Raw genomic sequence first — 23,890 nt, 5'->3', positions numbered from 1 at the left:
AAGATACATATCCACTTGCCTAAGAATTTCATGAACTCATTGTTTTTAATAGCTGAACTGCAGAATGTCTTCCTGAGTGAAGTGACACAATCACAAAAGAACACACATATGCACTCACTGGTAAGTGGATATTAGCCCAGAAGCTTGGAATACCCAAGAAACAGTTCACATATCAAATGATGCCCAAGAAGAAGGAAGGAGAGGTCCCTGGTCCTGGAAAGGCTCAGTGTAGCAGTGTAGGGGAATATATATATGAAGGAAAGACACATATCATCTGATTCATGAGTGTATTCACCTGCACAGTTGTTGCTCAGTGGTGTTTTCCAATTGGTGAGTAGTAGGCAATAAAGATAATTATTAAATCATTCAGTCAGATAGATGGAGAGATAAAATCGTGGACAACATGAGTGTGTACATCCTTTAGTAAGACATGTGGGATAAATGAAGAATAAACTGATGAAGACTTGAGAAGAAATGACCGTGGATAACACATGTAGGTAAATATCTACCAAAAGTTGGTAGAGATTGCCATGTATACCTAGAATCTCAGCACAAGGCAAGCTTCTGTTACATAGTGAGTTAGAGGCCAGCCTGGGCTACATGAGATCCTACATCAAAGGACCTAAAGAGAAATTGGTTTAAACTGTTAACACCTTAAAGGATAGTTATATAAACAGCAGTTTGACTGATATATTGAGTGCTTGATTCCTTAATAAAACTAAATGAATAACATTGTGGTGGAGGGAAGCTGTAATGTAGAAGTCTGGATGGTGGAATAGCAGTAGAGACAGGTTAAAACTAAGGTTTAGACTTTTGTTCTGAGATGAGTAGGAACACTACCCAACTCATTCTATGAAGCCACAATCACACTTATACCTAAACCAAACAAAGACCAAACAAGGAAGGAGAACTTCAGACCAATCTCCCTCATGAACATTGATGCAAAAATACTGAAAAAAATCCTGGCCAACTGAATCCAAGAATGCATCAGAACTATAATTCACCACGATCAGGTAGGCTTCATCCCAGGGATGCAGGGATGGCTCAACATACGGAAATCCATCAATGTAATTCACTACATAAACAAACTAAAAGAAAAAACCACATGGTAATTTCATTAGATGCTGAAAGGGCTTTTGACAAAATTTAGCATCCCTTCATGATAAAAGTCTTAGAGAGATCGGGAATCCAAGGCCCATACCTAAACATAGTGAAAGCAATATACTGCAAACCGGTAACCAACATCAAACTAAATGGAGAGAAACTTGAGGCAATCCTACTAAAATCGGGGACCAGATAAGGCTGCCCACTTTCTCCCTATCTATTCATATAGTACTTGAAGTCCTAGCCAGAGCAATCAGGCAGCAAAAAGAGGTCAAAGGAATACAAATTGGAAAGGAAGAAGTCAAACTATCACTATTTGCAGATGATATGATAGTATACTTAAGCGACCCCAAGACTTCCACCAAAGAACCCCTAAAGCTGATAAACAACTTCAGCAAAGTGGCTGTATATAAAATTAACTCAAGCAAATCAGTAGCCTTCCTCTACTCAAAGGATAAACAAGATGAGAAAGAAATTAGGGAAATGACACCATTCACAAAAGTCCCAAATAATATTTCATACCTCAGTGTGACCCTGACAAAGCAAGTAAAGGGTCTATATGATAAGAACTTTAAGCTTCTGAAGAAATAAATTGAAGAAAGTCACAGAAGATGGAAAGATCTCCCATGTTCATGGATTGGCAGAATCAATATAGTAAAAATGGCCATCTTGCCAAAAGCAATCTACAGATTCAATGAAATCCCCATCAAAATTCCAAATCAATTCTTCATAGATCTAGAAAGAGCAATTCTCAAATTCATCTGGAATAACAAAAAACCCAGGATAGTAAAAACTATTCTCCACAACAAAAGATATTCTGGGGGAATCACCATCCCTGACCTCAAGCTCTACTACAGAGCGATAGTGATAAAAAAAAAAAAAAAAAAACTGTTTGGTATTGGTATGCAGACAGGCAGGAAGATCAATGGAATAGAACTGAAGACCCAGAAAAAACCACACACACATACGGTCACTTGATTTTTGACAAAGGAGATAAAAAAAAAATCCAGTGGAAAAAAGACAGCATTTTTAACAAATGGTGCTGGATCAACTGGAGGTCTGCATGCAGAAAAATGCAAATCGACCCATTCTTATCTCCTTGTACAAAGCTCAAGTCCAAGTGGATCAAAGATCTACACATAAAATCAGATACACTGAAGCTTATAGAGGAGAAAGTGGGAACAAACCTTGAACACATGGGCACAGGGGAAAAGTTTCTAAACAGAACACCAATGGCTTATGCTCTAAGAACAAGAATCAACAAACGGGACCTCATAAAACTGCAAAGCTTCTGTAAGGCAAAGGACATAGTCAATAGGACAAAATGGCAACCAACAAATTGGGAAAAGATCTTTACTAACCCTACATCCGATAGAGGGCTAATATTCAATGTATACAAAGAACTCAAGAAGTTAGTCTCCAGAGAATTAAATAACACTATTAAAAAATGGGGTACAGAGCCAAACAGGGAATGAGGAAGCTCAAATGGCTCTAAAGCACCTAAAGAAATGTTCAGCATCCTGAGTTATCAGGGAAATGCAAATCAAAACAACACGGAGATTCCACCTTACACCAGTCAGAATGGCTAAGATGAAAAACTCAGGGGACAACAGATGATGGAGAGGATGTGGGGAAAGAGGAACACTTCTCCATTGTTGGTGGGATTGCAAGCTGGTAAAACCACTCTGGAAATCAGTTTGGCAATTCCTCAGAAAATTAGACATAGTCCTGTGGACCCAGCTATACCACTCCTGGGCATATACCCAGAAGGTGCTCCTACATGTAATAAGGACACATGGTCCACTATGTTCATAGCTGCCTTATTTATAATAGCCAGAAGCTGGAAAGAACCCAGATGTCCCTCAACAGAGGAATGGATACAGAAAGTGTGATATATATACACAATGGAGTACTACTATTCAGCTATTACAAACAATGAATTCATGAAATTCTTAGGCAAATGGATGGAACTAGAAAGTGTCATCCTGAACGAGGTAACCCAGTCACAAAAGAATGCACATGGTATGCACTCACTAATAAGTGGATGCTATTTCAAAAGCTCAAAATAAACAAGTTACAATTCACCCAGCACAGGAAGCTCAAGAAGAATGAGGACTTAAGTGAGGGTGCTATGGTTCCTCTGAGAAAGGGAACAAAATGCTCACAGGAGCAACAAGGGAGGCAATGTGTGGAGCAGAGTCTGAAGTAAAGGCCACCCAGCGAGTGCCCTACCTAGGGGGTTCATCCTATAAAAAGTCAGCAACCCTGACACTACGATGAGAAGTGTGTACCAAAAGGACCATGCCATGGCTGTCTCCAGAGGGGCCCTGCCAGAGCCTTACAAATTCAGAGGCAGAAACTAGCAATCAACTATTGGACTGAGCTTGGGGTCCCCAACGGAGGATCTGGAGGGTTGTCCGGAGGAGCTGAAGGAGTATATAGCCCCATGGGAAGAACAATGACTTCGGACACCCAGACACCCCAACACTCCCAGGGACTGAACCATCAACCAAGGGGTATACATGGTTCCAGCCAAAAATGTGGCAGAGGAATCCCTTTTGGGGCATCAGTGGAAGGAGTGGTCTTTGGTCAGGTAAAGGCTCAATAGAGGCCACAACAAAGGGAAACAGATGGAGGGGGGAGAAGTTAGGGGGAGGTGGGACTGTGTTGGGTAGAGGGGCATATACATGGAGGCAGGGGGTAGGAGGAGAGGTAGGGAATCGTTGGGGAGGGGGGCTTTTGGGAGGGTGGAAATTGGGAAAGGTTTTACCTTAGCAATGTAAATGAAGAAGATACTCAGTTTAAAAAAAAGGGGGGGAAATGATTATCATTAAATGAAGAGGGTAAAGATACCAGAATTGTTTTGAGGTAGAATTAAGGCATTCAAACTCTACTATACTTAGAAGGGGAAAGTAAAGATCAAAATAAGAAAGCCTAACAATTAGTCAGAAAAACTTATTACATTAGGCAGCAGATGCCTATAGTGGAGAAAAGTTACAGAAAGAGAAAATAATTAACCAGTTGAGACTGTACACGTTGGCTTGGGAAAGAGAAGAGAAAATGGTAAGTCTAAATGAGTGTAAACTCTAAAGATGCATTTCCCAGAGGGAAATGAGCAGAGAGCATCGGCAAGTGTTGAGAGGTTAAAATAGAAGGTCCTAGATGACTAATCACAGTGTATTATTGTTAGTCTTTTATCTTTAGGTTAAGGAGCAGAGCTCAGACTCTGGAGACCACCAAGAATGTAAGGGCAGAAAGGAAATAAGGTCAGACTGGGGAGAGCAGCTTTTTGCTCAGACTGCAGAAGACCCCTTTCCTAATAAGGCTCAAAAGCACTAGGTTTGGGAGAAGAGGAAAGACTGAACCTGAGAGGGAAGGTATGGGGTAACTCAGCAAAATCACCATTCTTCTGTCCAGTGTGTAGGACTTTGTCATGAGTCTTACATGCATTGTGTCCTGTACCCTATTCAATGTCTTTACATACACTTCAACTTGCGAGAGTATGAAATGAAGAACAGACTAGTGAGGGGATGTCAGGTAGATGGATTTAACTAATTTATTAGCAAAATCTCCTGCAGACAAAAGTGGGCGTGCTTGCCCTAAAGGCTACTTTTCACCATGGTCAAAGCCCAGGAGAGCAGCACCTCACTTATTCACTAGGTTCCGGGGCACTAGGTCCTCCCCTCCCCTCCTCCTCTGAGTGGATGGGGCCCCTTTGGGTATCCTCCCAGCCTGACATTTTAAGTCTCTGTGAGGCTTCCTGAACCAGTGTGGGCACACAGGCAGCCCAGCTAAAAGAACAGATCCCAGATACAGGCAATGGCCTTTTGCATAGCTCCTGCTCCAGTTGTGTGGGTCAGAGTTCTTAGAAAAGCCAGTCTCTCAGTCTTCTCCAGAATTGAAGTAGGCTTCGGTCTTTCTGTCTGTGATGTTCTAGCCTTGAGGAAAAAGGCGACTTCCAGATGGTAGAATAATGTATCTTAGCTTGTGTCTTCAGCAAAAGAGTTCACAAAGGAACTGTAGAATTCACAACTGTAAAGGACAAAAAGGCCTTGTGCACACTGATAAGCACTGGAGAGGCAGGACTGTTAAACAGGTGGTGTATGTCTTCATTGGAGTGGGATGAGTAGCTGTTCTTCAGGGAATGACAGGAATGATGTAGGTTTACAACCTGGTGATCCTTTGCTCTTTGATGTGACAGGCTACCCATATCTCCCAGAATTTGTTTTAACTTATCTCAGACTCTTCCCTTTAAATCTTGAGCACTGTTTATTTTTTAACATAAAACCCACCCTCATGAGTGATGCTACTTGTGCTTTACCACAGCGTAAGCAATGTCTACATTATCTTAGGGACAGGCCAATGCTGATACCCATAGGTATTATGTTTACCTCAGTCAAGCTCCCTAGGACCTAAATCTTGAGCAGTATCTCTGAGTCAACAGTTCCCATTCTTGAGAAAAAAGCCAGGTGTACTTTGTAAAGGGTCTCAATGTAACATTAGATTATTGTGAGCTTGGGACTGAGTTCATTGATATCCCAGGATTGTACTGTGCTTAAATATGGCTAAATTAAAGCAATTGGGGCCAGACTCTAGAAGCCTTGGTCTGGCACTAGTTACAACAAAAAAGGGCTAAGCTGAGTTTTATTCTTGTCTCTTCCTGAATCATTTTGTTGTTGGTGGTGGTGGTGCTGTTGTTTTGTTTTTCCTGCCTGCTGTGGAGCCTGCAGGGAATCACTACACCACAATCCTCTGATGTGACAGTGGCTCACACTGACTCCCTAGATTCCTTCTGGCTGACTCCAAGAAAAGAAGGAAGAAAGTTTTCAGGGTGTGAGTGTCCAGTTGCTGCATCTGGCTCTGGTTCCCCTGAGAAACTGTCAAAGTCAGCATCTGAACAGTGCACACCCAAGGGCCTGAAAGCCACAGAGACATCTCTCTTCATGATGGTATGGACTGCAGGATTGTTGAAGTCATTCCTGGTATGTTGAAACTTCCCCGCTTGTTCCTTTCCTGATCTATTACTTTTCTTGAAGTATCCAGTAATTCCCTGGACATATCCACTGTTAGAGAAGTCCAATGGTTTAGAAGAAGAGGTGAGGAAGGTTCTAAAAAGAGTAGAATTAATCAGTGAGTGCTGAAATACTGTGTGCAGGGTTTTTTTTTCTCCCAGAGGCTGAAGAATTACTGGAAAAAAAAGTATAAAAAACAAAGTACTAAAAATACTGTAAAATGATCAATTATTACAATTGATTATATATTACAGTGTATTCAGTAATGTATTAGCCTAAAATAATGAAATATATCAAAACCCAAGGACATGATTACTAGTATCATACTTTACTATACATTGTGAAATATTTTATTGATCAATATTATTACAATTTGTAATATCATTAGTAATCAATGCAGTTCATTAAATACTTCTTAGGAGAAAGACAGGTCTTTCAGAAAAAATTTCTCTCATCTTAATGGGTTTTCCCACCGTTTTGCTGTTCTGTGTTTAACTTGTAAACAACTAAAGTTCAAGAAAGTGAATGTGAACATTGCATGCAGCTGCCCTGTGTTAGAACTCACTACCGCACCCCTCACTCTATGAAAACTGGGTCCTTTAGTGATTTTCTGAAGTTACTGGGACTTTCTAATATAGGAAGTGCAAGTGCAATAACAGTCCACAGATTTTGTACACTTACTTCCTGTGCAGTGAGCACAGAAGGAAAGGCTGGGGACAGTTAGAAGTTCACAAGAAGGAACCAAAAATCAGACTGAGAGAACCCAGAGTTAAAGCTCTTGGGTTTCCTGAGAACAAAGCTGGCAGTGACTGGGTGACAAGGTAGGCAACCCTGAAGAGCTTCCCTCTGTGTAGCACTCTGTTTCTGGGACTGAGTTACAAGAACTTGCGGATGCTCATGAAGGCAATGGAGACGCTGGGGCTCCTTAGAACTAAGTGGGCAAAGGGACGGGGCATCTGGCTTACTTCTGTCCTGACTGTTGTAGCTGCATGATCTTGGTGATCACTGACAAGGAGCAGAGCTCTCAGGCCATTCACTGATTGGGCAGCCTAAGGTCTGAGAATATCGCAGAGAACAGAAGGGAGCCAAGCTGAGCTCAGAAACCCATTCCCCAGGCAACTTGGTCCTTGAAATGAACAGGGACATAATTGTCAGGATAGTGACAAAACTTGAACCACAGCTTAGAACTCTAGGACTTCTCATATGGCTGCATTGAAGGGCTTCTCTGCACTGAAGAGACTCAGACACAGGCTGCTCCTGGCAGGTGGGAAAATAAGGAGATGAAGTAAATTTACAGACAGCTGGGGTCCCGCACAGGCAACTGGCCAATAATGAGAACATTGGCTATTTATTTAACATTGATTTTACATTGCTGAACAAAGCATGAAATACTTCCTCATGTACATCAAACTTTTGATTCTGAATTTGTTACTGATTATGATTTTATTAATTAACGTAAAGGATTGTTTTCAAGAAGTAAAAGCACCAAAAGATTATGTCTACTAAAAAATATGATAAAATGTGAAGTTGTAATCCTAAAATTGACACTATTAGGCACACAAAACAAAAAAAATTGGGTTACATATGTGAGTGGTATGTAGCATGGATTGGAAAGCACTGAAGGTTCACTTTAATACCTCCTGGCCAGAAAAGTAAGCAGACGGTGAGTCATTGAATAAAGACAATGCACTTGTTCTAGGTGAAACTGGGAAAGAGACAGAGCTACATTTGATAAATTTTGTGTGAACATTTGGAAATGGGCACAGAAACCTGTAAGGATTCAGGCTTTCCCTTCCTGTGATGTGTTTATTATCTAAAAATCATTTGGTTGTGTTTAACATTATGGGGAAATAACTTCTAAATCTGAGATAGGGTGGTTTTACACTTCCCTGTACCACCACTTTCTTCTGCCAAAGGATAGGACAAGGAAGCACAAAGGTGCACAGTCTGGGACGAGGGGGCAGAACCGGGAAGCATAGCTTCTTTTGTTTGTTGTTATTTTATGTTCCAACCCAAAGCACTTAATGACTTACTGAAAATTCATATGATATATATGCTAAGCATGGTTTCCCTTCCCTTTTCTCCTCCTAGATCCTCTCTACCTATTCAAACTTTACATTCTCTCTCTCTCTCTCTCTCTCTCTCTCTCTCTCTCTCTCTCTCTCTCTCTCTCATACACACACACACACACACTCACAAATAAGCAAAAACAACAAAAAGGAAAATAAAAAGTAAATCAACCAAGCAAACAGAACCAAAACTAAACCAAACCACTACAATGGGCACAGAACATTATTAGAGCAGAGTCCATTTTCTCTTCCAGCCGTGGGCACTCCATCATGATTCCACAAGTAATCACCAATGAGACCATCACAGTCATTTCACCAAATGGAACCAACTTTCCCAAAACAGACAGACCCCTCCCTACTCACGAGAGGCAAGACAGCCTGAAGAAACATCTAAAGGCAGAGATCAAAGTGATGGCGGTAAATTCCACTCAGAACTTCCTGGGGTGGTTGGGGGCAGAGGGCGAAGCTCTATGTATTAGGACCAGAGATAAATTTGGGGGTGTGGAGTGGGAAACTTCAATTTTGACAGAAAATCACTTCAGTGATCACAGAGTGGCCAGTACACTGTTGGAAGCCCCTTGGAAACTCACTAAAACCTTCTAAAATTGACAAATATTTCCCTTTATTCCAATAAACTTGGACTACACTCCAATGACCTTATTCCATAGGTCACTGAGATGTTGTTGTTTAATTCTCTTCTGTATTATTTTATTTTTGAAGAGTACTTACTAAGTATTTTATTGATGAAATTATTTGTAGCTACATTCTAGCTGCTCTCTGAGTGTAGAACACTTTTCTTCTCCTAAGAAAAGAGATGGTACAAAAAGACCATTGGTTTTCTACTCTGTGTTCATTCTAGACTCACTAATGCAAATTTTGTGTAAAGGGAGAAGAAAAACTTTTTTGCTGTGAGATGTTTTTCAGTCTTATTTGTATGAACACTATAAGCATGGGCCTCTGTGTTACCCAGGCCCAGACCTTAATGGAGCTGATGAACTTGCCTTGGACATACATACAATCCACTGGATTCCTTTGAATTACTTACAGCAAAATTTTATAAAATTGTTAATCAACATTACAAGAGCTGTGAGTCTGTGAGCTGAAGAAAGGTGTCAAGAAGACAAAATTTCCCTTTTAATATGGAGGCAAAGAGTTCCCAGAATGAACAACTGGACTGAAGGTGCTGTGGAGCTTGACAGAGATGCTGGCCCTATGTGGTATTCTGTGGACTCTGGATGATGTGTAGAGAAGTTTTCCACATTCTAGTCCTCAGAGTGGGAGGGATTTCAGATGCCTGATTTTCCCACAGGAGTGGGCAGGAGACTGGTCAACCTTGCACTCAAGCTCAGACCAGCCAGGAGATGCCAGGAAGTGTTATGAGCAAGGACAGAAATGCCTAAAGGTGGCCTGAGGCTCTGGTAGAACTACATCTGCACCAGAATGAACTTCCCTCTCTGACCGCAGGGCTTGTACAGTGTCTGTGCTCACTGGGATGTTGTAGAGATGACAATGCATGGGTACCATGGGAAAAGTGGAGAGGTCTTGTCATTGTTGGTTTAATCTTCCATCGCCCTTCTTTCAACAGGCAATCCAGATCATGTGTGCTGTGATGGTGTTGGCTCTGGGTATCATTTTGGCATCTGTTCCCTCCGTTCCACATTTTACCTCAGTGTTTTCAGTCCTTTTAAAATCTGGCTACCCATTTGTAGGAGCTTTGTTTGTAAGTAGACTTCTGTGGAGGATAAGATGGGGGAGGAGAGAGAAAGAAGTTTTCACCTAGTTGCATTTCACTACTGTGAAAAAGGTCAGTGGTAGACCTTGTTCTCCTTGTTCTGTCTATCATCAGAGAAGGTCTTAGTGTAGAAAGGCAGCAGTTATGCTATCCTGAAGATATTTCCATCTAATCCAAATAAACATTTCTTACGAATTTCACCCTTTCATTTCATCTCTTGAGTAATGATGACTTTAATGGCCTCTTGAGTTTAGGAGACAGTCTAGGAAGTGGAATCCAAATAATCTAGAGCTTTCTGCATTGTGCAAAGTCATCCCAGTGAACCACACTGCAGGAAGGAACACTTTCATTCTTTTGATCTGGCTTTGTTGGAGGCCTTCAGGGTGATAGACTGGGTGTTCCTCTGAGACTGCTCTAAATCTGGGTTCAGGTCATGAAGGTTCTTTTCTCAGAAGATCTCTCCTCTAGAATGATGTGGATGAGTCTCACACACAAGTGAGGATTCATCTAACTGTGGCTTCTAATCTTATTTCTACAGCTCTATAACAGTTTTCTTCTCCCTTCCTCCATGCTTTCATTTGATACATCACAGTTCAATCTTTCTGTTGTGTCAATGATTTCTGATTTTCTCTTTTCAGACCAATACATTGTCTGCTTTCATCAGTTTTCCAAGAATGTTCTTTGTCTCAGTTTCCATTTGAAGACACTGCATTCCACCACTTCTATGTCCTGAGTCTCCACTAGACATCCTTATCTGGACCTTCTCAGATTTTTATTGTCTTTGGTGACATTGACAGTTTCAGAGTTTGCTGACCTAGATTTTTATAAATATTTATAAATTTTAGGTTGTCTGATATCCTGTTAATCTTTAAAGAGGCAGAAAGTGGTGACTGTATAGGTGACAATGACATCAATGACATGCCATACTGTAGGTACCATGAAGGATGCATACTATTTACATCATGTCACTGTTGACATAATCCTAATCATGGACCTGATGTGGTGATGACTAGGTCACTACTGGTACTTTATTTTTCTCTCCTCACCATATGTGCTCTTTACACTTAACAATTCTTGCATTAGAAGAGACACTCAGTTCTTCTAGCATTATTGAGACTCTATTTCAGAAACTGTGGGCATAGCTCATCAGCAAAACACATGCATAGTCTTCACAGACTCTGAGGTCAATCCCCATCTTTCCAGAGATAAAGATCCAGCATTTATTTACATGGACAAGCTGCTTGACTTGAAAGAATAAAAATTACAAATTTTCTACTTTAAAAAATTACCTAAACAGTTTGTTACTTAATTTCATTTAATTTACTGGATAATAGAAAAAATCTATCATGATAAAAATCATGATTTAAAAATCTCACTTCTAAAAGCTTCTGGAAATGCAATCTTATGCTTCCTTTTATTCTCATTTATCTTGATCTCTAAAACAAGTTACTGAAAGTCCTCTTTCTTTTTATCTGTGTTTGTTAATATCTTCCCTTATTTCCTTCAAAGAAACAAAAAAAACCAAAAGCAAAGACTTATTGCAGATCACTTTCAAACTATTACCAAAACCTGAAAGAGGTAGTTTTTTAAACTCATATTTAGATGCCAGCATTATCTTGATGCCAGCATAATAGTGTAATGCCAGCCAGGAGCATGACAAGAAATGAAAAGTACAGGCCAGTATCATAGAGGATGTAGCTCCAAAATTCCTCAATAGAATAATAGCATGCTGACAATTGCCCATTAAAAATTACCTCAACATGTTCAAGTGAGATTTACAGAAGGAAGTCTGCATGGTTTTTATGTGCAAATTAGAGTGCCATACGTTTATTTATAAAAGAAGGGACAACCTCCAAAGCCATTTTCCATTCTCTTTCCTTGTAGATCAATGCCTCAGACTCTAAAATCATCTAAATCCACATTTTCCTTTGTAATTAACAAACTATCCCTTTGCCATCTCTTAAAGTATGTATGAATTTTAATGGATAGATTTCTGCTCTTTTCTTTGACTTTTCTGAATAGTGCATGGACAAAAAGACACACCTGTGAGCCTAAGTTTATGGGTCATTTGGTCATTTGATTCATGAGAGTTTGTTTTAAGCACCGTAGAATAAACTGTAGTCACTTTGTACATAGAAAGTGACCTGACAATGTTTTCTTCTTGTCTGAGCAGTTTATTATCTCTGGAATTCTGTCCATCATCACTGAGACAAAGTCAACCAAAACTTTGGTGAGTACAAGAGCCATATCTCAGAACTGAGGAGCACAAAACCCAAAGAGATACATCAGGGCTGGGCTTTTCATGTTGAAAGTTACACGTTAAGTTCTACAGAGATTACTTCTTCAATTTGTGAACTCATTCTGGGTTCTCCATATCCATATATGGATCACACTCTTTCTATAATGGTTGCCAAAATTGTAGTGTTCCTGATGTCTGAGACCAGGATCAAGAAATTTCATGTAATATCCTGTTCTCTTATGATGCCATTGTGTAGGGAGCAGGCAATGATGGTGAATCTTGATCATCTAAATGACTGGCTTGAGAAGTGCATCAAATATTAATATAGCATACCTCTGGGGGTATTCCAGTTCCAAATATGATGGCTCCATCCCCTAATATAAAGACCAAGATGGAATAAAAGGGAAAAATTGAAATGTGGTTAGCACAAGTATCCTCTCACTAGCCTTCCTGACCATCATGTTGTGAGCTGCTCTGCTCTGCCACCAAGTTCCACAATAGTCAGCTGAGCCTCTGAAACTGAGCCAAATATAGTTTGATTTTGAGTTGTTTATGTGAGACATTTTGACATGGCAATGAAAAGTCTAACAACACAAAGTTTACTCTTCAGCACTGAAGCTAATGTCCTTATTTTTAAAGAGTTGTATTTCTTGTGGATATACTATGCAATCTCACCACTTAAAAATCATAAGAATCCCTAGAGAAAATGTTCATGCCTTTTCTCTATATCTCCATAAAGGAAAGGTATTTGTGTAAATTATACAATATGAACTGAGAATCAGAGTGATGGAAGAAGAAAGAATTCAGCTTTTCATACTTTATCTTCTTCCAGTGAAAAACTAGTCTTGGGCAGAAGAAAGCTGGACTATAGGAAGAAGCATTTGAACAATGTAGAGACTTACCTAGTCTTCAGTCATCCCATGCTCCTCAAGAGTTGATTCAGAAAGTCACTGGAGATAATACCATGTAATGCAATAGCTTATGGATTTAGTTAGGAAGAGCTGACTAAACCAGTCTCCCAAATATACAGAACGTTAATGACTTTTCTGCTGCTGTGGTAAAAATACCATGATTAAAAGCAACTAAAAGATTACCTAACTAATCTAACTAAAAGATTATAGGTAGTCTGTAAGTAGATTAAGGCTCAGGAAAGATGCTTCACCAGTGCTGAAGAATGTTCTTTTCATACAGTGTATGGAGACTAAAGAAGGCAAGTTAGGATGAATCTAGTATATTCCAAATATCCAAGTATATATACTACCAGTATTCAGATTGCAAATATTGGTCAAGATGCCCCAGAGTTTAGTTTTGATCACTATTTGTGAAAAGAAACACCTAAAAGCACCAAGTTCTGAGTGATTTATACAGTCTCTCTAAAATATAAGTGACCTAAAATTAAATCACACTCAAGTGCCGTACAGTTCTGTGTGCCCTTGAAATACCTACCTGGAACTTTTAGAATGATCTTAGCTCAGTTTTCACTTTCTAAACATTGAAAAATAAAGAAAGCTACTATCAATAAAAGTTTATTTATTTCACTGACACTATAAGTGTTAAAAAATGAGATCCAAAGTGAGCATTGGAACAGAGTATTGCAGATCAGTGAGCCTCCAAGGACCTCTGGCCCTGCAGCCACAATTTACCAACATATAGATCCATTCTGTTTCTTTCTGTCTGGCACCGTTTTCACAAATGACAACATCTTTAGTCACATGTCTAGATTTCTTACTACAGCCCTAGTTATAGTCAATCATTAGGCTTACCTGACACTGAGAACAAAGTCCCCACACTCACCTTTGGGTATATGAGCTTCTGAGAGAGGTAGGATGTGAGGAATGAACTTCCTCACCTGCCTTTCCTGTGTGATTGATGTATTCATGGGTGGGGTATGAAAGGCTGTGTTATTCTGAATACATTTGTCAGTATTAGGTGTGTCCAAGTTCAACTCTTGAGATAACTCACAAGAAGGAATGGTTCATTTGAGCTCATATTTCAGAGGTTTAGCAGTGTATAGTTTTGGTGAATCTGTTTGTTCTTAGCTTGTAGACAGGCAATAAGTGTCTCATGCTAAGAAAACAAAGATGTTTGCCACATGGCAGCAACGGATAAAAAAGAGAATAAGGTGAAGGTCTCATTTTCTGAAACATCCCTTTCTCAGCAGACAAACCTTTGATCAAGAGGCATTTCCTCTTTAATCAAGAGGGGTTTCTGACACAAATTATCTACCTGAGGATCAGGTCTTCAATAAATGAGGTTCAGGTGATGTCAAGTTCAAATTACAGCAATGAGGATGATGAAGGACAGGAACATGGCTAATGTCTGCACCGCCTCCTCGTCTTTTCAGGCTGTCTTGAGAATTTTCCAGTTTTCCATTATAGAATTCCATCAAAAGTCAGGGGTGAAGATTTGGCCAGGGAAGTATTTTATTTTTCACCATTGAAATCCAGTTTATTTATCTCATTTCCATTTAGGTTTGGGAGGATGTGTGTTCCTAGACATTTATAGGGCTCAATAAATGTGCTGATGGCTGTTGAGTGGAGTCACCTAGCAAATACCATCTGGGAAACGGGAGTATGGGAAAAAAGGCCTGGAAAACCAGGGTTTCTGCTCTTTCTACTGGTAGCATTTATGCATTAGGAACAATAAAGAAATAAATTATTAATCTTCCAGCTGCTAATGAAACCAAATAGAGAGAATTGGTGCGCCATTTTGAAGGAGAGGTATAAGTGAAACCTGCTGCTTCTTCCAGGTAGATGGAAGCCTGACTCTGAATATCCTGAGTGTGTCATTTGCTTTCATGGGCATCGTTATCATCTCTGTCAGCCTGGCTGGTTTGCATCCTGCCTCAGAGAAATGCATGCAGAGCAAGGAGCTTAGACCAACTGAATATCATCATTACTACCACCACTCCTATGACTCAGACAGGAATGAGTGCTCTGTCGCCCAGTCTGTTCTGGCTGTAAGTATTTCTAAAGGCTGTTAGATTTTTGGTTATGGGGAAATAGTGATCTTTTTCTTATAATTTGAAAATCTTTCACTCTGTTTGGTTTGAAATCTTAGGGAACACTCAAAGCTGAATAAAGCAAAGGTAAACAATGTTAAAGCTTTTAACCCCAAATCATTTTTAACTTCAAAATGATTCTAGATTAAAGGCATTAATGCCTTTTCCAGAGGACTGGATATATAGATTGCAAAGCCCTGTTTGAAGCACAATAAGATTCATAACGAATAGACTCAGGTGATCTGGACTTGCCAACAAGTAAACCTGGCACAGGTGTAGTAGAGGAAGGAAAGTGAGCTGAGCAAAACTCAGCTAAGCACTGGGAAATGGATTGTGCAAAAGATAGGAGTGGGGCGGGGGTGTCAGGTGTCTGCTCCCTCAAGTGCTCACAGCACCAGCACTGGGCATGTGTGGAGTGTTAAATGAGAAAAGAAATACAGAGAAATGGAGACGCGTAACTGGCAGTGATGTGAGAGATCACCATCGTGTTGGAAGAAAGTAATGCAATTTGACTAACAGGAATAATGTGCTTTCAATTAAAATATCCACGAACTTACACTTGGTCTCCATCACACAGAGAGAATGTTGGGTAAGATAACAATGAAGATCCTGCATAATATTTATTCTCTTATGACAATAAAAGTAAAATAAGAAAACCCACAGCTCCAAGATGGCCAGACAGTTAGGTCTGATCACCCTCAGACTTTCTGTTTCCTTAAGGATCTGGGTCCAGTGTTTCTTCCTTAGTTTAAAAAAAAAATGACAAAGATAAAATGTGTGCATAAATTTAATGCATAATAATGTGAGCAAATTAACATCTCGAATAACTAAGCCTGGCTTCAGGACCCTGAAGCATTGGGGAGAAATTTGCGTGGCTCACAAAGATGGCATCATGAGAAAGTTTCAAATTGTATGTAGTTTCACACTGCTTGTATGTGTGCAGATAAATGAAGAGCTTACAAGGTCACATTCATCATGCTTCCTATCAAGTGGTTTTCATGAAGGACACCTAAGGACAAAGGTCATGGGGCATATGATCTTTACTTAGACCCTTCTGAGTTGATTTGTGTTGTTGCAGAATATAGAAACTGGATTGCTTTCCTACCTTTTTGCCATCACAAACAGAAACTATCCCAAGGAAGAAGGTTCAGTCAATCCTAACTTTTACAAACAGCTTGCATGGTCAGGACCTCTAACCCTGTCTCTGCAGAGGCAGCACTACCTCAGGTGATAAGTGAGTACACAGAAGCTGGAGATGCAGAGACTTGCCCAGCCTCACACTAAGCAGCAGAAGAGAGCCAAGAGCAGGACCTGTTGACTCTGCCGTTCAGGGGTCACTGCTCCTCTCTGCTCCCTCATTCAATATCAGGATCTGTGCCCAAGAGGGATGAGAAGTGGAAGAAAATGGCTTTGTTGATTTAGTTTGTAATATTCACCCACTTCCTCCAAGGAAAGAAGGGACCAGTTATCAAATTTAGCCTACTTGTAGGTTCAGAAAGATCCATTCCCTTCTCTGATGGTGGAGACAGTTTCATCTCTACAGTCTCTGGGTAGAAGGTGTCCTACCCAGAAATGAGGGCTTCAGTTGACTCAATCATACCGGTCTCTCTTCTCCTGAATTTAGGGAGTCTTTTCACTGATGCTGATCAGTACTATGTTGGAGCTTGGCTTGGCTGTCCTCACTGCCATGCTGTGGTGGAAACAGAGTCACTCTGACTTCCCTGGGGTGAGTATTCTGTAGACCTCCTGAAACTTTCCTGATGTTCCTCTGATCTATTCGGTCATGAATGGCAGATAGAGTGACATCAATCAGAATGACATAAATATTAGGTGATTTGGACAGAGAGGTGGGACAGTAGATGATCAGGTAGAAGGTAATTGTGTAGCCATGGAAACAAGCCACCTGGTCCCTCCCTTCCCTTTGCAAACAAAGGAACTAATATTCTGAGAAGTTAAATATATCTCCTGACATTGTGATGAATTTGCCTGTTTTAGGATGCTGGAGTGTGGCTGCCTCCCCTCTGACTAGGAATACTTTCTCCTATAGCAATTATTCTCTTTAACAGTCTTGACCTAATTAAAAGAAATTGCACACAGCGATGTCAGCAGCTTAGAATATGTTTTTCTTCCGTTGTATCTTACTTTATTTCTTGCATAAAGACACTAAGGAAATAATGTTTGATAATTGCATGCAACCATTCTCAGACAGTTGAAGGGGTTTCTTCAGTAACTGAACCAAAAGGCTTTGCTCTGACCAGATCCTTAGAGTGTAGAATGAAGAGCAGATGTTATACATACAATATGTGCACCACATAGGATGTGCTATTCTCATCATGGAGCATCTATAACACTGAATGAAATTCTATCATGTATACACATGTGCCAATGTATCTATCTACCTTCCTATATGCACACACATATGCATGCATAAATGTATATATATATATATATATATATATATATATATATATATTCATTTGTAATTTGAAACCACATATTTTCTTTTTTCTAGAATGTTATTTTCCTGCCACATAACTCAAATAATGACTCCAACGTGGAATCAAAGGCACTTTGTAACCCCACATATGAGGAACAATTGGTTTGTTAAGAAAAACAAATCCAATCATCAAAAGGTAGCAATGCTTGTTACTTAAAATGTAGATTTTATTCAGTGAAGACTAGTATGAGTTGAATGGATGTGTTAGTGGCACCCTATTGATTTTCATGAGCTTGGCTTCCACCAAAGCTTAGACCTACAAATAGTGGCCAGAGTCCCAGATATTTCTCAGAAAACTAATGGAATATTTGAGGGCATTGTGGTACAGTAAAGGGACAACATTTTCTTGTCCCCTGCAATTAAAAGCAACAGTTGACCACAGTCCTTGTATTCAGAATCCCTCTAATGGCATGGGTCTTTCATCATATCAACTTTATAGAAACAAGTGACCGGCAATGAAGTCTCAAGAAGTGTATATGTTGTTGGTTCAAAATAAAGTTTTCTGTGATTGTATGTTCTTTTTGAACAGGTTTTTGTTGTTGTTGTTTTGCTTTTATGTACAAACCAAGTCCTCTGTGATACATAAATACATGTGTTTGTTATTCTTTTGTTCTCAATCAACCCAAAAAAGTATGGAAAAAAACAAACAGAAATATATATGTCACTGTGTTTGTGTGTGTGTGTGTGTGTGTGTGTGTGTGTGTGTGTGTGTGTGAATGTGAATGTGTGTGTATGTGTGTATTAAACTAAAACTAAATGAACATTCAAAGTTTAGCAATGTATTTTGGAGGTACCAAATAGAATACTTATTTCTAGAATCACCAGAGCAAACAAGAGACATTTCTTCACATCTTATAGGAGGTTATAGAGATGTCTCAGAGGTTAAGAGCACTGATTGGTACTGTGAGGACATGAGTTTTATTACCAGAATCCATATGACAGCTCACAAGCATCTATAACTTTAGTTCCAGATGATCTGACATCCTTTTCTGGCCTTGGAGGGCACTAGACACACATATAGGACACATGCAAACATGCTTTCATATAAAATACCCGTGAACATAAAATTTATTTAAAATGAAATTAATAGTAAAATATGGAATGTTGGGAATGACAGTATAATTAAGATCGTGTTCTATAAGACATTAAGGTTTATTTGAGTACACAATAAAGTATACTTCTTTTTCTTGTTCTTATTCTTTTTCTCCTCCTACTTCTTTTTAAACTTCTTTCTCTTGTTCCACTTCTTCATTCTTTTTCTTCTACTTCATCTTGTTCTTCTTCACCTTCCTTTCTCCTTCTCCTCCCCCTTCTCCTCTTCTTCCTCCTTCTTTTTCTGCTACTTCTACCAAACTCATTTGTAGAAGAGGAGAGTCTTTCTTTGAGACATGTCCCAAACCCTGACCTACTGTCAATCATGTATCTTCTCCTAGCTAGGGGAAGGAAGACCTACCATCAAGAACTCACAGTTGATGTTTTCCTCACTATATTCCCACTCTAGATCAGTCATCATGGATGGTGTCAAATTTACCAACCTCTTATTAAACAAGGATACATCATTACCAACTCTACAGAAGCTACAAGCACTTAAATTCACAGAGTGAACCAAACAGTTTACACAAAAAGAAATGAGAACAAATAGTAGAAAGATAAAAATTGTGAAAAGTCACCCAAAATGATTACCATAAAAGACTTTAAAATATGAACGGTTATATAGCAAGTTAAGGAATGGGAGCAACAATCACAAACCTTACCAGCAAGTGAAACTCAGGTCCAGAGGGCTTCACCAGTCAACTCATTTCAATATTTAAAGAAAACTATACCAATAATTTGCAAATGAATGTTAAAAAGAAAGGAGGATAGGACACTACAATCTTATTCTATGAGTTTAGTGTCCTGCTACAGAAACATTATATGATTAGAGCTATGGAAAATACTTTTAGAGAATTTTACACCTATCAGTTCTGTCAGTGCATCTTTTGTCAGAGTGCCAATCACAGTGTGGGCAAAGACATACCAAATGGAATCTCCTTTCTGCCTCTTCTTACCTTTGTGTATTTTCATAGCACAGTCACAGCACTTAATGTCCTGTCTAGTACTTAGACTCTGTACAGTCCTCAAAAAGACTGCCTTGTTCTGGTGTAGGTTTGTGACAGAAGTGTTCCCATGAATCCTCCTTGGCCATCTGCTTCCTGCTACTTCATTGAACTTCACAGAAGAGCATCTGTGAAACTGCAAGCAGGGCGCTCTATTTGTAAGACACTGATCTCTCCCCACTTCTTTCATGCTAATGACTCTGCCTCAAAGCCCATCAGCAAGTGAACAGATAAGGGATTAATGGCAAACATACAGAATGGAGCCATAATGAAAAATCGAATCCTCTCGTTTGTAGAAAAATGAATAGAATATGGAGCCATTGAGTCAATAAAATGAAAAAAAGCACAAGAACACAGTACTGCATTTTATCTCTGATATGTAGAAACAAACAGACAAACACTTAAGAATATGAAAGTAGAAAAAACAGGCAGAGACCACACCTCATCTCCAGCGAACAGGGTTATGAGAGCTTCACTGATGTACTCTACCATAGCAAGGCCCATGGAGTCCCCTGGGATTCTGCTATGGCGAAGCCCAAGGGTTCACCTTCCCGCTTGGCAAGAGCCTGCAGTAAATTTAGTGCACTCTATGCTTATTCCCTAGATCATGTATACTACAAATTCTATGTGCTTTTCCTATGCTATGTATACTCATAGGAAATTTTAGTTTCATTTTGTCAGTCACAGACAAGGACAGAGTCATGCAGGCTGAAAGCCCTGTGGACAATTCTTTTTTTGTTAATACTCTTTCAAGGGGTAAAACCTTCCTCTCCTCTTTTTGCATGTATAGATCCTCCAGACATGACCATTAATCCTGAGTATTTGGAGACATGTAATCATGTTAGAGAAACAGCTAAAGTCATACTGAATAAACTTGTGCCAGGTGTAGAGAGTAGTGGGTCTTGTTTGCAAACCTGTTCTGAGGAAGATATGTCTGATCAACTGAGACTTTAAAAGATGAAGCTATGTGCAATCAACAGATACTTAAAATGGAGAAGCTATATCTGATCAACAGAGACTTAGAAAATAGGGAAGCTATTTCTGATCAATAGAGACTTAAAATTAGTTCTTGAAAAGCTGGTATCAGGAATTCATAGGTACATATCAGGAAAGGTTACTTGGTACAATAAACATGTATCTGTCTGCAATTTAAAAAGTATTATGACAGAGGGGTGCTATTTGATGACTGAACTTATACCCACAAATGATTAGTTCTGTCTTTTACTGAATTTCCCATCTAAAGTGGAAATTTCTGTTTTTCTTGAAGATTCAGTTCTATCATGTGATATTTTTCTGAAAACTCTATTATGAAAGGATGCTTTTGTCAAACAGATGAAAGGGAGGATGTTTTGCTGAAAACAGAAACAAGGTGTTTATCTGAAAGCAGCCTAGAAAAAGGGGTATGTGATGTTTTGCTAGAGCAGACACTTGAGAGAACACGTGATGTTTGGAAAGGGTATAAATAGAACTCAACAGACAGTGGCCAGCAGTCACCCTTGCTACTCTATGCTAGTTGTCATCTGCTGTGACTTCAGAGAGAAAAGCCACCAAAGAACTTCTGGTGGTGTTCTGGTGGCTTCTTGCTGATTCTTAGGCCAATTGACAGAGCCTCACAGTTTCTTGCTGATTGGACTGCTGTTGTTGATTCCTGAATGGTCTTCATGAGTGACTCCAGCTACCTCTCCTGAGTCATGGGAACGGAACTACTGATATCCTGACAATGCAGATTGGATTCACTAGAAAGAACTATTTCTAAACAGGTCCACATCCTCCATTGCCTTACTAAAATTTCTTTCTGTCTGGTGGGTGGTGGGCTAGAATGGAGTTTAAAGCTTTTAAGTACACTTATTAAAGTAAGGATTTGAAAAATATAACTCAACAGATACCAATTGGGTATATGCTCATATCTGCATGACATGCCTGGATAGACATTTATTTTTGGCTTGCTGAAGTAGTGCTTTGTAGTGCAAAATAAGGTTAGGGGGTAACTGACCCATTGGGAGTAGTGAAAGAGGAAGGGAAAGTATTGGGTGCTTTTGTAATGATGGTTTTATAATTCTGATGTGATGGTTTCTTTTAATAAAATATCCAACAATATTACTACTCCTCTAGGGAGCAGGATTATGAGTGTGTAAATAAAGATTCCTGAGCTATTCAGGGACACTTGCTTGAAAGTCAACAGTGGTCAGTGTCTTCACTTTGGCCAATGCCCCTTCCCAGTCTCAGTACTTGAACATTGTAACTGGAGCTGGTCTCCAGCAAGAAAGTATTAGAGACTGGAAAGGAGTCTGGGAAGTAGAGGACTGAGTGAGGGCAGAAAAGTGAATTGATATTGTCTTATCAAAGTTTCTGTTGCTGTGATAAATATCATTAAAAAAGCAACATGGAGAGGAAAGGGTTTGTTTTAGCTTACAGTTGTAGTCCATCATGAAGTTAACTCTAGGAAGGCAATGGAAGCAGAAACGGAAGCACAAGCTATGGAGGAATGTTACTTAGTGGCTTGTTCCCTATGACTTGCTCAGTCTGTTTTCTTATATCCTATCCAGGAGTACCTGGCCAGGAGTGGCACTGTCCCCCACGAGCTAGGCCCTCCCACATCAATTGTCAATCAAGAAAGTTCTCCACAGTCTTACACAAAAGCCAATCTAATAGAGATATTTTCTCAGTTGAGGTTTCTCTTCCCAGATAACTCTAGTTTGTGGTAATTTAACAACAACAAAAACCAGAACAAAAACTAAACAGCCAATCAACCAAGCAAGCAAATGAACAAACACCACAGACATAGACATATACAATGTATGGGTATATCACACCAAATCTCATTAACCTGTATAGCATTTGCTAATGCTTACAATAACAATGAAAAACTAAAATTCACACGGATAGAACAAAGACTGTCTCAAAGCACAAGTATGCTCTAGACAGGGATTCTTCCTTGTTTCTAAGTTTCCCTGAGTTTGATTCCTACACCTCAGCTCTACTAATTCACAGAATCAGCCCAGTCCATTTTGTCCCAGTCATTTAACCTACACAGTCACTCAGTGTTTTATGTTACTCCATGATTGTATATAAAACTTAACAATCTTGTTATTTATGTCAGTTTTAAAAATACTTAATCAGGAAGCTTTTAACAGATAGTTCACTGGCTTTTCTTCACAAACATAACACCTTTTGATTCCTAAGTGATCACATTTGGGAGTTATAAATTTTGACTCAAACATGGAAAATTCCAGATGTCATAGATAGGTGAGGCTGGAAGAGATGCAGGTCTATGGGCAACTGTCATCATGTGATCATGTATGTTTTGTCTCTCTCCACAGGCACTGGCAGACACTTCCCACTGACCTCTATCATGACTAAGAAGATGAGGTGCCAATCCTTTAACTTGACATAACATTGTAGTATGCCAAATCTGCTTTTTGCCCACTTTACCATCTAGAAGTCTATGTTTGGATGTAATGTTTTATGTCTTTTTACAATAATAAATGCAATGAATTTGTTGGTGTTGACTTTCTGCATTCTCTTTCTGTTCCCTCAAATACGATTAACCTTCAACTCAAAAAATGAAGCATTTAATTCATCAGAATAAAATCAGAGTGCAGATATAGAAAATGAAATCACCAAGTTGTTGAACATGTTTTCTTTTCTCCATTGTATGGTTTTTGCTTCTCTATCAAGATCAAGTGTCCATAGACATGTGAATTTATATCTGGATCTTTGGTTTGATTCCATTGATCAGTGTGCTTGGCTTTATACCAATACAGTTTTTAATCACTATAGCTCAATAATACAGATTGCAGTCAGGGATGGCTATTTCTCCTGAAGCTTTACAGTTCAGTGGTCCTTTGATAAAATCCAACACCCCTACATGTTAAACGTATTGGGGAGATTGGGGATACAAGCCACATACCTAAATACAATCAAAGCAATACACAGCAAGTCAATAGTCAACATCAAACTAAATGGGGAGAACCTTAAAGCAATTCCACTAAAATCAGGGACAAGGCAAGGCTGCCCATTCTCTCTCTATCTATTCAATATATTGAAGTTCTAACCAGAGCAATAAGAAAACTAAAGATGATCAAGGAAATACAAATTGGAAAGGAAGAAGTAAAAGTATCACTCTTTGTGGATGATATG

The 23,890-nt window shown here is 39.3% G+C and overlaps 1 protein-coding gene across 5 annotated transcripts in view; it reads left to right on the top strand.

The window, feature by feature from the left end:
- The window catches only part of LOC127689934 (membrane-spanning 4-domains subfamily A member 6B-like), a 167,588-nt gene extending 144,329 nt beyond the window's left edge, over positions 1–23,259 (top strand). Inside the window, exons 1-8 of one of the 5 annotated variants that reach the window (XM_052189513.1) lie at positions 5,914–6,086; positions 8,440–8,602; positions 9,771–9,905; positions 12,091–12,147; positions 14,906–15,115; positions 16,782–16,883; positions 17,670–21,510; positions 23,071–23,259. In XM_052189513.1, the coding sequence (XP_052045473.1) occupies positions 8,456–8,602; positions 9,771–9,905; positions 12,091–12,147; positions 14,906–15,115; positions 16,782–16,883; positions 17,670–17,765 (747 nt within the window). In that variant the 5' untranslated portion in view covers positions 5,914–6,086; positions 8,440–8,455 and the 3' untranslated portion in view covers positions 17,766–21,510; positions 23,071–23,259. Of the gene's footprint in view, positions 1–5,913; positions 6,087–6,804; positions 6,938–8,439; positions 8,603–9,770; positions 9,906–12,090; positions 12,148–14,905; positions 15,116–16,781; positions 16,884–17,669; positions 21,511–23,070 lie in introns of those variants that run through there. The other 4 variants (XM_052189534.1, XM_052189521.1, XM_052189506.1 and 1 more) reach the window with 4 other exon arrangements.
- Positions 23,260–23,890: the final 631 nt, after the last annotated feature.

The sequence above is a fragment of the Apodemus sylvaticus genome, chromosome 1 (assembly GCF_947179515.1).
Source record: "Apodemus sylvaticus chromosome 1, mApoSyl1.1, whole genome shotgun sequence".
NCBI lineage: Eukaryota > Metazoa > Chordata > Mammalia > Rodentia > Muridae > Apodemus > Apodemus sylvaticus.
This window is presented reverse-complemented; position numbering and strand designations above follow the sequence as displayed.